The sequence below is a fragment of the Lathamus discolor genome, chromosome 6 (genome assembly GCF_037157495.1).
Source record: "Lathamus discolor isolate bLatDis1 chromosome 6, bLatDis1.hap1, whole genome shotgun sequence".
Lineage (NCBI taxonomy): Eukaryota > Metazoa > Chordata > Aves > Psittaciformes > Psittacidae > Lathamus > Lathamus discolor.
In genome coordinates, this window is record NC_088889.1 from 75,763,760 (window position 1) to 75,780,635 (window position 16,876).

Sequence of the window (16,876 nt, forward strand, 5' to 3'; positions counted from 1 at the left end):
GCTTGGAATTGTGGAATATAGTAATTTAACTCTTCAGGGTAATGTTCACTATAAGAAAATATACTCAAGGTTTATTACTACTTAATTCTTTCAGCTTCTCAGTGCTAAACATCATTTAATTAAAGTTATCCTATTTTTATTCAAAACTAAGTTTTAATGTCATAGTTGGAGTATAATACTGGTTTTGGAAAGACTTGTTTCTTAATATAAATTACTACAAAATAATCAAACAGCTGTGGCTGCTGCTTGATCTCTTCTGGGTGCCTGTGTGCACGCCACGGATGTTAAACATACCTTTGAATTACTATGCACTTAGCTTTATCAATCCCTTGAATGTGATTTAATATGCCTGTCAGTATATTAAAAACACAATAAATGCTTATGTACCATATGTTTAAACTGTGCTGAAAACTGACCATTTTCCAGCAGTTGGCTAATTCTGTCACCAGTGTCAAAATATACTTTGTGCAACAGCAAAAAAATAATTGTTTGCTTCTTTCTTTGTAAACATTCTAGCAGTTGGACAAGAGAATTATCCTCAAGCTTTGGATGATTATTCCTTTGATGAAGACAGCAGTGATGCTTTATCACCAGATCAGCCAGCCAGCCAAGAATCCCAGGGTTCAGCAGCTTCCCCTGGTGAGCCAAAACCAAGTGACTCACCATCACCAGTGACACCAAATGCTGCTGCATCCACACAGGTAAGCGTTGAAACAAAATATTCACAGTATAAGTTTTGGTCTGGGACTATAGAAACGGGGGCATAGTTTCACATAGAATGAATTCATTTGCTGTTGGAAAAGGAGTGCCTGGGACTCTATTTTCTGTTTAGGAGTGTATACACTAGAACCCACACTTAGCTGTTGGCAGTGATGAAATTCCCATAGACTGTGTTAAAGCCATAAATTCACTGAAATTCATTATGGCCCATAGGAGATCTACAGCTTTCTCAGAAGTTGTTTAAAAGGTCACATCCATGGTTTACTCCAGCTGTTATTGATTACTTAATGTCTTTCTTCATTCTGGGCAAGGTCTTGAACTCGTTTAGAATTAAACTTAGCTGAAACAACAACAGTTGACGTCAGTTCCATTATATCTCCAGAGAAGTCCATAAAAAAATTTAGGTTTCCCACATAATTTAAGTGTTCTGTCCTATTGTTTTAAAATACTGCCTAAGGAATTTACTATTTGAGACATTTAAGTAACTTTTATGTTGATTTTTTATGAGGTTTTTAGTATTTTTTTGAGTTACTTACAAAGAAAGGAAAATAACTAAGTCTGCCATAGCAGATAAAATGTCTTTATGGTAGAGCATTTAAATGCATGACAGTGTAAAGAACAGTGCATTTGAATGAAAATACTTGACTTTTCTCAAGAGTGTGCATGTGCTGAAATGAAGAGTGACAAAATTTTTGCCTTACACCAATGCTGAATTGGTTGTTGAACCAAATTGACACAAGTCTGCTGAGCTATTGTGTGTGCTATTAAAAAGCCCTTGATCCTTAACTGCTGTTTCTCCCAATAAGCCCATTTTCCTGTTGTACGTAAGTGGAAGCAGCTGTATTATTATCACAGTAATTTATGTTTCAGATTGCTGCATTTTACCATACAATCCATGGTCAAATTTAGTTAATCACTTAGTGAAAAGATTTGGGTGTTCATCACAGTTATATATACATTAAGTGACTACAAATGGCATCAGTTTAATAATACTTCTCTCAGCCTTGTGCGCTTGATATCAATACACCATATGTGTATATGCAGACGAATTTTGGTAGTGGTGTCATTTCTGCTAGATAAGCTGAAATGTTTTCTATTAATTTGAACAGTATTTCTTAAGCAGAAAGTGTTAATTCAATGGAAATTCAACAGCCTTTGGACTTGTTTCATTTTATGCCAGTCTGTACCTGCTAAAAATAAGTTGTTCTAGCCTGTATACGTTTAAAATACTTTATTTTGAAAGAATTTGAGAGTGTATTAAAATTTGACCAATATGTAAATGGTACCACTATAAACATGTAATATTCTTCAGGTTAATGTTGATCAACTCTGATCTATAATGGACTTTTTCCTCAGGATGACTTTCCAAGAGTGTTCCTTCATCACTTTCTTCACTGCACTAAAGAGAAAAAGATGCATAAATTTGCTGTTCAGATTTTTTTTTTTTCCATGCCTTTCTTTTTATTAAGCATTCTTTTGGAAAATGCATCTATTTCTGTATTTGAACTCTCAGAGGATGTGTAGCAAAGCCAGAGCTCTACACAGGGAACTGTGCTGCAATTTATTAATTAAGACACAAACAAAAGATAAGACAGAACTGATTATGGAGTTCTTACTGCATAAAGTAATGTAAAAATAAACAGTTAAATAGGAGATAAATATTGTTTGTACCCCAAAGATGTTATTGTCTTAATGACCATGGATGCTTGACAGCTGAGTAGTTTAGGATCTGCAATTACTCTCCTTGGTTTTCTTATTGCTATAGTGGATAGAGAAAGTATTGTAAGGTTCATATTGAAAACCAATGCTGGACACGAAGTGTGGCACATCCACTTTGTTTCATTGTTCCCTAAAATACAGACTAAGATGTGAATTTGGTTTCATGCAGAGAGAATGTAATTTGTGTTGCATAAATTGAAAACAAACCACATGAAATTAGATTCCTAAGTAAAGAATTAGGTTCCTAATGGAGAGTTAAATAAAAATACTCAAAGCAATATGTGCCAAAAGCTTTTCAAGTAGGAAGCATAAGATAGATATGTGATTGCAGCAACAACATAACAGAGCACTTGAATTTGATTGAAAAAGCACTTCAGCTAGAACATCAGTCCTTTGCTTATGGATTTCATAACATTACAGCCCCTTCTGTGAGCAGATCTAAATTGTGAAGTTGCTCTTCTGCAGAATAGAACAGCTGCTTACCTTGTTCCTCTGGAAATAAAGAACAGCAGCACATCACGTCTCTACAGGACATGTGTCTGGGAAATTGCTCCTTCATTCTTTTAATTTCCTCTGACAAATTTTACATTTTATTACAACCTAAAATACAAAGAATGTTTTGAAAACAGTGGAGTGCAGCCAGAGTTCTTCTCAAGGCTTCCTCCTCCACACGTTTCCAGGCTTCGGAGGATGTAACATAACTTTGAGAACCTTCAGCTCTCATTGATTGATGGCCTAAAACTTGCTTTAACCTGATGTATTTGCATCTGGTAAGGATTAGGCAGTTTAACCACACCACTCTAAAGAGATGAAATTGTAGTATTCACAATTTTGAAGACATGAAACAGTTACTGTCAAAATATCTCAAGTATTCTGCTTCATGAGACAGAGTATAATGACTGTTTTCTTAATGTATTCACTGTAGCTTGGTGACCTGCTAGATGCTTGTTTGCAGTTAGGTCCAGAAATCATATTATCTGTGACTGGAAATAGAAGACCAGTTTAAAGGAATCAGTCTTTACATTACTTTATGAAGTAATCAAGTGAAGAAGTTAAAACCTGTTAATTTAGTTTATTTCAATTTAAAAATATATCAAGTTAATTATTTACACAGTTCATCACCTCATCTAACACTTGCAGGGAAAACTGGGAAGTCTGTAAAAAGCTTTATGTAGCTGTTAATCCTATGTCATTTAGGGTAACAACTAATGTAAGGAAAAAGTAATTCACTGTATGGCAAGAGGAGAAGGTTTAACACAGCGATTTCAACCAATATGAATTAAAGAGGGGGGCATGTTTTTTTTTATTTGTGTTTGGTGTCTGTTTTGGTTTTGGGTTTTTTTGAAAGTTACTAACTTTTCCATTGGAAGAAGTTTTGTAGTGCTGTCTTTATGGAGTTTTCATAGCCTATAAAGGGGTTGCTAAACAGTATGTTTGAAGTCAAGTTATTTGTTTGGGTTCAAGAAGGATCAGAATGATGAGTTGTAAAAGGTAATTTAATCAGTAAGCTGAAGGATCGAATGTTTAAAATGCTCTTTAGATGGGACTTCAAGAAAAGAAAGTGTAAGATCCAGTGAAAATCATGAGATCAGTAGGATTCTCCTGTGCTTTATGGTAATACTGTACGTGACACTTTGAATCAAAGACAAACTAAGTGCTTTTTTAAATGCTACTGCTATAACTAGAGTAAGCCTTTTAAACTTGATAGGAGTGCAGTATGTTGGAATACAGCACCCAGAACCCTTGCTTAAAGGGTAAGTCCCTCTAAAGTACCCTGCCAATTCTTATGCAGGTCCAGCAAATAACAGATACTGTGTAGATATCGGATGCTTTCCAGAGCAAACACTTTGAAAGTTGGATATAAAAATAGAGGCATTTATATCTTTAGCCTGCCACCATAAACTGACACAACCCCAAGACAGGCATGTGTGCAATGTTTCAGTGACTAGGCATGGCATACTAAATCTTGCAGATTTATTAAAGCAGTATCAGGAGCTTTTCCTCTGGATGGCTGCACTACAGAAGGCTCACAGCCACTATACACTTTAGATAGGTTATGGCAAGCTCGCTATAGCTGCTGGTTGGCACCTGATGGTTGACGAGGCAGCAAAATGTCTAAAAGAAACAGAGATAGAAGGGAAAATTATTATAATTTAATTGTAAGCTGGAGGCAGAGAGTTCAGTGCCTGCAGGCTGGCAGCTTGATAACTGCCATCCCAGAAATACGCAAGAACCAGGACATAAAGTTGCAAAATGTGTACTATGTGTTTTTAGCAAACTGATTTAAGTCCTTTGTGGTACAGTCTCATGGAGGAATAGTAGAGCATAGGAAGGAAGGAATTAATTAGGGAGAAGTACCCATCTGACATAATTAGAATGCAAGGTTTTAGAATTTTTCTGAAGAAAAGGGATATTTATTGATAGGAATATAAAGGTTATAAAGGATGGGCTTTTATAAGAAAGAAGAAGGTACTAGGTGATCTAATTGCTTTTTTAAACAGTGGAAACACAGCTGATCTCATCTGTCTAGATTTAATACTTTTAAGATATTAAACGCTAGCAAAGCTGGAGAAGATTGTGTTTAGCAGAGGTAAGACAGGGAAGTTCCGGGTCAGCAGGAAGCTGATAATAGTGCTTTGCAGGAGTTGATCTGGGGACCTTACGCTTTTATGTTACCATTAACAGCCTTGACATAAGAATGGGTCACGCAGCAAAAGCTGGAAGGCACAGTCAGCACAGAGTATTGGTATTATGCAAAAAGAACTTGTTGATTGGGCTTGTAGGAGAGAAATAGAATTCCAATAAAATTGAATAATTCAATTAGTTAGAAAAATACACACCACCTCTCCTTCTCATGACAAAGTGTGGAAACCTGAGGACTCTTGACTTAAGAGAAAACTGAGGAAGAATACAGTGTGGGTGCAGTGGTCAGCAGTGAGGTAACTAAGCTACGGTGTTACTGCTTCTGTGAAATTGCAAGTATGCCAGACGAGATGATTCCAGTATGAGTGTTAATGCCACTTCAAGGATCCAGCGAGACCACATATCCTATACATTTCCAGTTACTTGTATTAAAGACAGACTCATAAAAACTAACACAACAGGATGATCAGAGAATGAAAAAATCTCTTATGAGAAAAGAATAAAAATAATTTGTATAACTAGAAAAACAAGGGCAGAGATCTGTTTATGTATAGCATCCATATCCCATCAGAGGGATATTCACTACAGAGGGGAAATAGGTTTTAAGTCAGAAAACAATTTCAGCACAGAAAAAAATGATAGGACAAAATTAAGCTGTGAAGCTTGGTTATTATGTAGGAAATCTTTTGGGAATTTTCTGGTGGGCTGGGAAAAGAATAATAATAAGTCCTAAGCCTATAGGGACTTGAAGAAGTTTATAAAAGAAACTGCACATATGATATTTTTAGCAGCAAGGGAACAAACTCAGTAAAGTTCAGGCTATTGGATTGTACCTGCACAGTAATGTAATCCATGAGAAATGTACCTCCTGGCACAGTCACAGCTGTGCTTTCTCTGACAATAAGAAGCTGTCACTATAAAACGCATCTGTGCTGCTGCATGATCATTCTGAAAGGAGCAGCTCGTTTCCCTGTGTTGGTGTTTGACCCTCATGAAAGAGGCTATTCGGACAGTACTAGTTTGGGTGGTAAGGTTCTCCTTGTGTACACGTGATTCTGACTTCCCAGACATTCAAAGATACTGGAGACCCCCCATCCTTAGGGGATGAAGCCATGTTCTCTGCAGCTTGAGGAGGCTTCTGCAGTACACATGGAGTGTGTCTAGGGGCAAATATTAATGGTGCTTCAAACAGCATAAAAACAAATGGAGGTATCTCTGCTAACAATGCACGCCATTTTCCTTTCATTTCATTATTTTTAACCCTTAGCTCTCCTTTTGCTCAGCATTTTAAAAATTTTGTTTGAACTATTTTTCTGTACTTAGTTGCATATAAAAATATAGAAATTATTTATATTCATAAAATCTGTAATTCATTGGTTCTAGAAGCCTTGATATGTGAAACTAACAAGAAAAGAAGTTTATTTGACATAACCTTTTGCTGTAATTCTGAATTACTACCTTGAAGAGAAGATTTCTTTTGTATCCTTATGTCAGGAGCAGAAGTACTTCAGTGACAGCTGTCAGTTCTTTGCAGTTACAAAGCTAAGAACTGGCATCAGTTAGGTAATCTGATTCTGGGCTACCAGCCAGAGACAAATACATGTTAGGAGCAGTTCAAGTGTTCCTGACTTGAATGGGTGAGGTACTTCTGAAGGGCCTTCCAGCTCTTTTGTATGATTTGGAATGAAAGAATGTTTTCATGTAGGTTAAAAGGAGAAAAGGATTCTGCTTTTTTTGTATGTTGTTACAAATCCTTTTGAGTTGTCATTCTTTCTACCTGCAGAAAACCCAACAATAATAATTAAGAAACAAATTCAATGCTGGGAAAATATGTAGTAAGAAATATTACAAAAATTGATATTAAAACTGTTTTACCTTGGTGAAACTAAAAGCACTGTATTGTATTTGTAAAAATGGACTTCAGATGCATTTACATGCAGTAGATAAAATTCTAAACTAAGCAGTCAAGGAAAGAAACCAGTTTATCCTATTTGCTATATTTGAAGTGTGCCAAAATGTGCCTTTTTAGAATACTTGTAGACGTGTACACAAAAGAGTCCTTGTTTTGCCATTCCTCCTAAAAATATTTTGTGAATTTGCCATGCCAGTAAATTGTGTTAACCTTTTCACATTCTTGCAATGACTCAGATGGTGGATGTTTTTAATGTTTCTCTTTTTCCTTATATTTTTTTAATACTAGTATCCACCTTTAACCTCTCCAGTTCCTGAATTTCTCAAAACTCCCTCTACAATTGAACAGCATGTTACACGTTCTACTGCTGCAACAACCCTGACCACAAATACTGTATCTGCAGCAAAGCCTGGGCCAACGTTAGTAAAGGTAGGTACCCATAAGAATGGCATTTGAGGACTATGTTCTTAACCTATGTCCCTTTCCAATGCTGTATCTAATGAAAAAATGCAAGTGATGTTATAGTGCCTAGAACTAACAATGTTTATTAGTGTTCAGAAGAACACACTGGGTTGTTGACTAAAAGCTTTTGCATGCTAAGATCCATCATTAACAGTTGTAGGGACTGGCTCATTATTCCAAGAGGTCCTGACAGTACAGTTGTACTGTATAATTCTGCAGAATTATGCATTCTTTTGCTATAGGAGTTTTCAAGAAGTAAGGAAAAATATTTTTGCTGTGTTGAGTTTCTACTTTCTATGGGTTAAATTAATTGTTTCCAATCTACTTTTGTGTGGAGAATAATTTAATAGAAATGAAGGCAACCACATTCATAGTCTACCTGTAACCAAACTGGAGAACAGCATTGCTCCTTTTCTGCACCTGTTTTCTTAGGTCATTTACTGTGTAGGCAGAAGGCACTGTGTGAGAGAAGTTACTGTATCCTTGTATTTGAGTACCAGAAGAACATACTTGGTTCTCTCTTCTGCAGTAACCTAGCCAGCAGCATGGAAAGCTTTTTCAAATCCAATTAGAGTGAGATTTGTGTTAGAAAATGTCTACAATACTTCATTTCAGCAGCTTTGCAAAAGTTCTTCAGCTGTTTAACAACTGTATGTGGACTTCTGCCTAAGTACATCAAGTTAATTATTACAGTTCATCCTTGTAAATTTAACTAAAAATTATTTTCTAGTATAAATTTGGCTCTATCCAGGGAAATCACAGGACTTGTACCAGCTTTCTTAACACAGGACCTTAATGACAAATTCAAATATCCCCCAAAACAGGCTGTAATAAATGTGCATGGATCAACACAGGATTTCTGCTTTGATACCTTCTATGTGACTAGGTAATGGCCTTCAACTTTTCACTCAGAATCATTTCAAAGAGCTTGTAAAGAAAGGGAGTTCCATCACATGTGCAGGTATTGCTAATAGGGATGCTGCTGGAAGTTTCCCAAGAGTGATGCTGTAATTTATAGGACTCTCCATGCTTTTAATCTAGACTTGTAAGTACCTCTGAGCTGCAGGTGTTTACAGGTAGACTTTATGATCCTAGCTTTTCCTTGTACCAAGTGCTAAGTGGCTTTGAACTTGCCTGTTTAAGAAGAATGCCTCTTTGCAGTGGCAGGACCAGCAGAATCCCTTAGCTTCATTTGTGCTATCTATTAAAAAACACTCACAAACTGATTCAATGACTCCTCCTTGTGCACAGTATAAGCCAACTGGAGTATGTTAGCTATGTTCAAGGGTAGTAAGTGGTGCATTAGGGCAAGTTTGCAGGGATAATTGTATTCAGTAACTCTTCACAGTAAGTGTGCTCCTATAAGCTTTATCTTTGTGCCTTTCATAGCTGCTTGTATATGAGATGGCTATAACAGTGTTTTCAATCTTTTCCATCCATAAACAGCAAAGCCACCCAAAGAACCCAAATGAGAAGCATCGGAGCAAGAAATGTAAAGAACCTAAGCCAAGGGTGAAAAAATTGAAGTATCATCAGTATATTCCACCTGATCAGAAAGGTGAGAAAAATGAGCCACAGATGGACTCCAACTATGCTCGTCTGCTACAACAGCAGCAACTGTTTTTGCAGCTGCAGATCCTGAGCCAACAGCAACAACACTACAACTACCAGACAATTCTACCTGCACCACTGAAGTATGTGAAGCATTGTTTATGTCCTTTAAAGATATGTACATCAGTTACAGACTTAGTGCTTTAGAAGGAAGCATATTTTGCGAATGTTAAGAGATGTTTGAAACCTGAAAAAACTGAAATGGCAATGTACATCACTGTGGGTATTACCGGCCTCATTTAACAAGGTTGATGAGTTGGTTCTCTTGTTAAAATACTCCTAATTATTTTTGTATGACACTGAAACAGAACTTCTTACCTGTCAGATGCATGTTTTTCTGACCTAGATGCATATTTGAAACTCAATTATGCAAAAGCCAGAAAGTTTTGACATCATTTTCACTCAAATATGACATAGGCAGAGCAGAAGAGCAGCTTACAGACAATGGCTTTTACAAAGACACATACTACTGTGGTTTTATTGTCCTTTTACATCGGTTTCACAGAGCGCATTTTTACAGTTTTACAAAAAAGAAGAAACAGTCATTGTAAATTGGATAAAATGCTTCATCACTGAAGCTACTGGATGTAGCTTCATCACTGATGCTTACAAGAGTTCCTTATCAGTGTTGATCTGATAGTGAGATCAACAGTGAGAAATATACTTTCTGATTTAGAGGTAGAAGCAGTCAGAAAAATCAATCTTTAAAGCATTGCCAACACCCTATAGCAGAATAAGATGACTACTATCTGCAGAGTTTCATTCTCACCATCTAAGATCAGTCTTTTCCTGGAAGTGCTTATAGTGTAATATGCCACAGTCACACAACCCTAAATTCAAATGACTTTCAACTGTGTTGGGGTTTGTTGTTTTTTTTTTTTTTTTTTATATGAGTTTTCACCAAGTTATTTTTCCTCAGCAAGTGAGTCTAGAAAAGTTAAAGATACCATCTGTGGTTATATTTATAATTACCATGTATCCTAACATTTGGACTAGAGATGTTTCTGCCTGCTTACCCACGCTTCTTCTGTTCCATTTACTGACATTTCAGAAACATTTCTTCATAAATCAGTTGAACGAAGTAAAAGATCTGACTTATGGTAGCTGGTGTCAATGATGGCATTTTCAAGTTTTTTACAATTATTTTGAGATCCTCATATGAGATACTTCTTATGAGTACAGCTGATAAGAATGCATCATCTTGAGGCTAAACTGCCTTCACATTGGTCCTTATTATGTGTGAGCATGGGGGCATATATGTTGGTTTGATGCATATTTCAATATTGTGGGTTTTCTTATTGATGTCAAACAAAACCTTAACTAGTTGCTCTAGTTAATGAGTGATTTGTATGAACTGTTTCTACAGTCCATAGTGTCCTTCAGGGATACCATGACAATAATAAAAACCATGAAAATTAAATTAGTATGCTTCACTGAAGAGAAAATAAAATACCAACATTCTACGCTCCTGTTACGTTTTTTTCTCTGTGCTGTTTTACTAAAAATACTTAATGTCTTATGTTAAACATGTATTTGTTTGAAAAAAAATCAATTTGTCCATTAATTTGATGAGACACTAGATTAAGAATCACAGCTTCTTGACTGAAAACATAATATATTTAGCATTGACATTACTGCCCCCTTTTTTATCACTTGAAGGCCACTGAATGACAAGCAGAGTAACAATGGGAACACGCCACTGACTAATTTGAACAGCAGCACACCCACCTCAGCTGCCAGCTCCCCAAGACAGAACACTAATATTCCTAGCCGGAAACCAGGACCTCTGCCTTCAAGCTTGGATGACTTGAAGGTAAAAATAAAAGGGATTTGTCCGTTCCTTTGCATTACCATAGATCATAATTTGCAAACTGTTACTGTCAAGAGTAAGACTGGATATTATTTACCAATGAAGACTGTACTTTTAATTATTTACTATAAGATTGTCAAAGTTTTCAAACACAACTCTTTTGGATTTAAATATTTGTTTGAGTGAGCCTCCTCACGTGCATATGTTCTGGAAATTATTTTTCTTCCCATAGAATTAGAAGAGGAAGAATTCGGACAGATCGCATGGGTAAATTGTGAGGTACCTTTCATATGAGGTTCTAGCCCAGGCAGATTAAACACTGGAACACTATTTTCTCTGTAAAAGAAAATAGAAAATAAGATATCTTTTTACGAGAGTTCAATACATCATCTGAAAATTAACACTAAATTTCATAAAAGCGTCTTAAAGTTATAACCGTGTAAACTCTCTTTAACTGTAATATGAAGGGATTGTATAGGATTTTCTTTCTTCGAAATACATCAACAGGAATTAACACGGTGAAGTACCTAATGAAAGTGAGTCTGAAGAAGCTTGGGGGGGGTTTAGATTCAGATCCTTTCAATAGCAACCCCAGGAATGTGCCAGACCTGAACAGAGGAGCAGGGACATCTAGTGGGCAGTTGCTTCATGTCTCTCTTTACAAAGCATTGGGTTTCTGAGGGATGGGAATATTTTTTTAGGCTTGATAGGATAAAAAAAAGGGTTTCAGAAGATCAGATTTTCAAGACAAGAATGTACTGTCATCAGCTAAAGCCAGTCTTTTAGTATGAAACAAACCTATAAAATTCAATTCAAAACAGCATTTGAAATAACCTTTTCAAACTTTTAAGTTATTAACTAGTAACTGTTTAAGATATTTAATATCTGAATTTGTGCTTTGCAGTGATTGAAGCTGTTCACTTACCCATTTCTGCATAATTTTTTGATATTCCTGCTAATGTAGTAGCAATAATATACGCAGACCTGCTAGTGGTGATTTTAACACCGAACATCTAAATCAGCTCTGATTAATGCTGAAATGCACTGCTGAAACCCAGAACGATTGGAAAGCACTCTCAAACAAGGGTAGAGGAGACCAGACTGGGAAACAGCTGATAATCACTGTTAGGCAGACAGTTATTTAACACGGAATTGATGTGGTTGTCAGAGATGCTAAAGGATTGATGTGTCTTTTCATCATTTCCAAATCATGAGGACCTATAAAGTTTTAGACTGGCAAAATATTGAAATATTTGAGGTCACTACCTTTTACTCTTTCAGAGGTAGTTGTAACATACATGTAGCCCAAACACTCTACAGTTAGATGTGGTGTATGTATATCATAAATGGAAGCCATTCATTGTGACTGAATCACAGAATTAATTTACACTCAACACATTTGCACTTCACTTTGTCTGGAATCTTACTGGAAAACTGAGAACATTTTTATTCCAGAAATCGGGTTAATTTTGATTGCTTACACTTTTTCTGTTTATAGAAGAAACCTAGATGACACATAGCTTCAATTGTTCAGTTGCTAATTAGTGAGAGAAGCCTTTTGTGCTTGATGGGTCTATTGAGTCATCCGACTGACAACTGACCTGGTAACATTTCTCAGATCTATGTGTCTTGACGGTGTAACAAGGTGTTCAGCATGCTGGTGTTCAGTGTTCTGATCTGCACTGCTGCCACCCTCTACAGGTTTGCTTCAGAAGCTTTTAGCCCAGAATTAGACCTGTACATTCACTTTCCCTTTTTGAATACTTACGAAAAATCTGCATGACTTTGCTGTTATTCATCGTACAACGACTTAACACTACTAAGGTTTTAGCAGCTTAAACAGTGAAATGAAGTAGGAGGTCATGGAAATGTGCTTACAGATCATGCACAGTGCCCGAACTCAGAGGTGTAATAACTAGTGAATATGCTGAAAATAATTATTAAGATGGAATAAGGTAGAATGTATATAAGTAAGTTCTGATTTTTTCCTGTTGTGCTTTATTTCAGGTAGCTGAGCTTAAAATGGAGTTGAAATTGAGGGGATTACCAGTGTCAGGAACAAAAACAGATCTTATTGAGCGTCTGAAAACCTATCAAGATCTTAATAACAATGGGGTTGCAACTAGTAGCTCTGTTACAGCAGTCACCTCTACTGGGGCCGCAGGTAACACTGGGGAAGTGTCTGTGTCATTTCCTGTTGCAACACTAAATAAACCAGCGGCTAACACGATATCCAGCTTTCCTCCAGAAAAAACATCTACTGGACTTGGCTGCAAAGCAGTGAATACAGAAAACATTAGCTCTCCTTTGCCTGTATCTCCCTCTCCTTCAGAACAATCTAGTCTAAGCACAGATGACACTAGTATGGCAGATACTTTCACAGAAATGATGACCATGATGTCACCATCCCAGTTCTTAAGTACTTCACCGCTAAGAGCAAATACAACTGATGACAATCAGAATCGCAGTAACGGAAACATCTCAACCATGGAGTTTGATGTAGCAGAAAAGGACCGAAAGCTTCAAGAAAAAGAAAAGCAGATTGAAGAGCTCAAAAGGAAACTGGAACAAGAGCAAAAACTTGTGGAAGTCCTGAAAATGCAACTTGAGGTTGAAAAACGGGGACAACAGCAACAATCTCAGACTTCTGGTAACTCAGCTGCTGTGGAACAGAAGCAGTTCAGTACTGCTGTCAAAGATGAAAATGCCCTTACTGATTGCTCTAGTACCAGTCAATCTGTACCTGTAGCTAGTCATTCTTTAGGACAATCGGTATATAATAGTGGCCAGAATCCAGTTGCCAAAAAGGCAGTTGTTATCAAGCAGGAGATATCTGTGGCCAAAGCTGAACCTCAGAATGCCATTTCTCAATTTTATGTTAATCCACAGCGGCAGCCACAAACTGCAGTTGTTGCCCAACCTCAAGCTTTATTAACTACCCAAGGAACTGCACAGCTGCTCCTTCCTCTGTCTATCCAGGGACCGAATTCTGCCACTGCAGTGCAGCTACCAGTTGGAAATATAAAGTTGCAGGTAAAGGTGTTTTTATTTTTCCATCATGAAAACTGCATGGCACTATTTGCATAACTTACTATAATTAGGTAAATGTGCTGTCTGTAAGATTAACTTAAAAATCAGGCTTAGCCTTTTTCTGCTTTAGGTAAAAGGGCAGAAAAACTTAAAGAGCCAATCTCTTTATAACTTCCAGTGCTTGTTTTCTTTGCAGCTTCTGTTCCCAGATACTTTCTGAAAAGTACCTGCCTTTCCATGCACTGTCTTCATGCACAGTTGGTGTTGATTTATATCAGCATATGCTACCAGGTTGTTAACTTCAAATTGTAATAGCTGTAAACCCAGGGCTTTAATTTGGGTACACCTGTTTGCAAAATGGGTGTTTGAACTTCTTGTGTGCTGATGGCTCGTAGTTAAAAATGTGAATGCTAGGTTGTAGGACCCTGCTGGAACTATAGAAAGAAACCACAGTTACACAAATATTATTTCTAGACTGATTATAGGTAGTATCACAGTGAATAAATACAGCATAAACCAAGATAGGTTATAAATGAAGAGGTTTAAGAGTAACCTGACCAAACTGAAACAGTTTAACCTGTTGGTCAAAGGTAGATATTGGGACTAGATGAAATCTCCTGCCACTCACATGGTTATTGTGCCAGCAAAGTATTCTTTCAGCCCCGGCTTGTACTTGGCTGCTGTGGCATGCTGTGGGCTGAGGCTTTGGTGCTGTGTGTGCACAGTTGCATTTAGCAACATTTATGAGGGCTGTAAAATTCTGATTCTTGCACAGTCCACAGTGCAAGAGGTGGTTCCTGGTAGCTATGCAGCCAGACAGATCTTTGTCTAAATTGTTCCGAAATCCTGCTAGCATTCTCTAACAACCATAAGCAGCAGTTTCTGGTATTTCATTTCACTGATACTGCAGAAGTTTTCCTAACTACCAGCTAAAATTATCTTTTCCTGGGGTTAGACATGCTTCTTGCCTTTCAGTGGCCATTAAAAACTACTTTGACTATAGAATCATAGAATCCTGGAATGGTTTGGGTTGAAGACCTTAAGATCATCTAGTTCCATCCCCCTGCCATGGGCAGGGACACACTACACCAGGTTGCTCCAAGACCTAGGCAGCCACAGCTGTTCTGGGCACCTGTACCAATGCCTCACCACCCTCACAAAGAAGAAGGAAAGAGCTCCTTCTGTCTCTCTAACCTAAATCTCCCCTGTTTAACTTTGAACCCATCACTCCTTTGTCCTATCACTACAGTGCCTGATGAAGAGTCCCTCTCCAACACCCTTGTAGGCCCCCTTCAGATACTGGAAGGCTGCTCTGAGGTTTCCATGCAGCCTCTTCTCCAGGCTGAACTATGATCATCTTAAAAACAACCTTTTTCTTGCATCATCAGTTTTGTCTTTCTGGTTATTCAAACACAGTTCTTATAATCCTTTCTTGCTGGTTATGCTCTCTCTATCTCTTATACTATATTCATTGCTCTTCACTTAATCCTCTCCACTTTGTCTTTATCTTCCTTAAACTTTCTAAAACCTTTTACCTGGAACTCACCAGTGGCAGAGTAAAAATTTTGTTTCCTATACACAGTTCACACTCATCCTTCCCAGAATACATGTTATTGCCATTCTGCATAATCTATGCAATAGAATTTTACATTATATAATTTACTGTGAGATACAAATAATGCATATATTTTATCTTCATCCTTTAGGCTCAATCACAAGCTGGAATACAGACCCCATCACAAATACCTGCTCCTGTTTCTTCCTCTGGCCTGGTCCAGGCAGCACCTCAGATGCATACTCCACAATCAAAACAAAACACCATCACGCAGCATGCACTTGGTCATACCCAACAAATCAGAAAGGTTTGTGGATAGCAACAAACATTAAGATATATAGTTGTGTAATCTAATTCTGGGCAGTGTCATCTGCATCATATATAAATGGTCAAGTCACCTAACATCTCTCTACCATGTTTTTCTGTGTAATACAATGGGCTTACAACTTTTCTTTCCAACATTTTAGTCCATGCAGGACTTTGTTTTTCAGCTGAAAATAAATACAGAAGGCTGAAGGACTTTTTCTCTTACTGGTAGTCTTCTGGCACCACTCCTACTACATTCTTCCACATGCTTGGCAGAAGTGGTATACCAGGTATTTTAGTCAGTTTCTCTTATTTGCTGCTGCTTCAAAATGGACAGTTCCTGTAGGCAGTTCTTAAGAGAAAGCTTTTCCCTATGTCTTCAGAGATTTATTCTTTTAAATGAGTTCCTTTTAGTTTTCCTGCTTTCCTTGTTGGTTGCATCCTTACTTGCTAAGAAAGCTATGGACTCAGATACTGAGGATGCAATTCCAGTGAGTCAGAACCCTACCATACCTCTGATACATCTCTTCCTGAGTAATGCAGGCAGTGATTCAGAGAGATCCTTCTCTTCCTCAGTCAGTTCTGTAATGTCCCATTCCAAAACAGACATAGATCAGCACTGGATGCACAGCTGAGACTGCCAGTCCAATCACGTTCATATGGTAATACAGATCAATCCAACAGCACCAGTCATCACAAAAGAAAGGGCTTCCTCTTCCTCTGAGCCTCTTTCTGGCTGACCTCTATTATTAGGGGCTCAGAGATACCTTTATTGCTTCCTTAACCAGTGCTAACAACTCCCGGGCTCCTATCAGTACTATCACTAGGCAAGGTTTTTCAGCCTGTCTCAAGGAAAGAGTAGTTCAGAAGCAACTGAGATTTCAAGATGAATAGGCTAATTTTTACAGTAATTTTCCTGTAACTGTTACAAAATATCTAAGCCTTCAAAGTTTATATTTCAGTTTACAAAAGTGCATCATAAAAACCATGTTCTACCTGTGCAGTGTCCTCTAATCTGCTTCTGCTAAGGCTCTTGTTCCAGATAAAAGTTACCTCAAAAGATGAACAATTATGTCCTGCCATTTTCTAGATGCCTGGCTAATAAAGG

General features: G+C 37.4%; 1 protein-coding gene across 3 annotated transcripts in view; it reads left to right on the forward strand.

The window, feature by feature from the left end:
• MRTFB (myocardin related transcription factor B) overlaps positions 1-16,876 on the forward strand; it is a 79,455-nt gene that overhangs the window by 51,492 nt on the left and 11,087 nt on the right. For all 3 annotated transcript variants that reach the window (XM_065683789.1, XM_065683788.1, XM_065683787.1), the window contains 6 exons: positions 517-701; positions 7,283-7,423; positions 8,903-9,150; positions 10,727-10,880; positions 12,885-13,910; positions 15,614-15,769. In XM_065683789.1, coding sequence (XP_065539861.1) covers positions 517-701; positions 7,283-7,423; positions 8,903-9,150; positions 10,727-10,880; positions 12,885-13,910; positions 15,614-15,769 — 1,910 coding nt within the window. The remainder of the gene's footprint in view (positions 1-516; positions 702-7,282; positions 7,424-8,902; positions 9,151-10,726; positions 10,881-12,884; positions 13,911-15,613; positions 15,770-16,876) is intronic.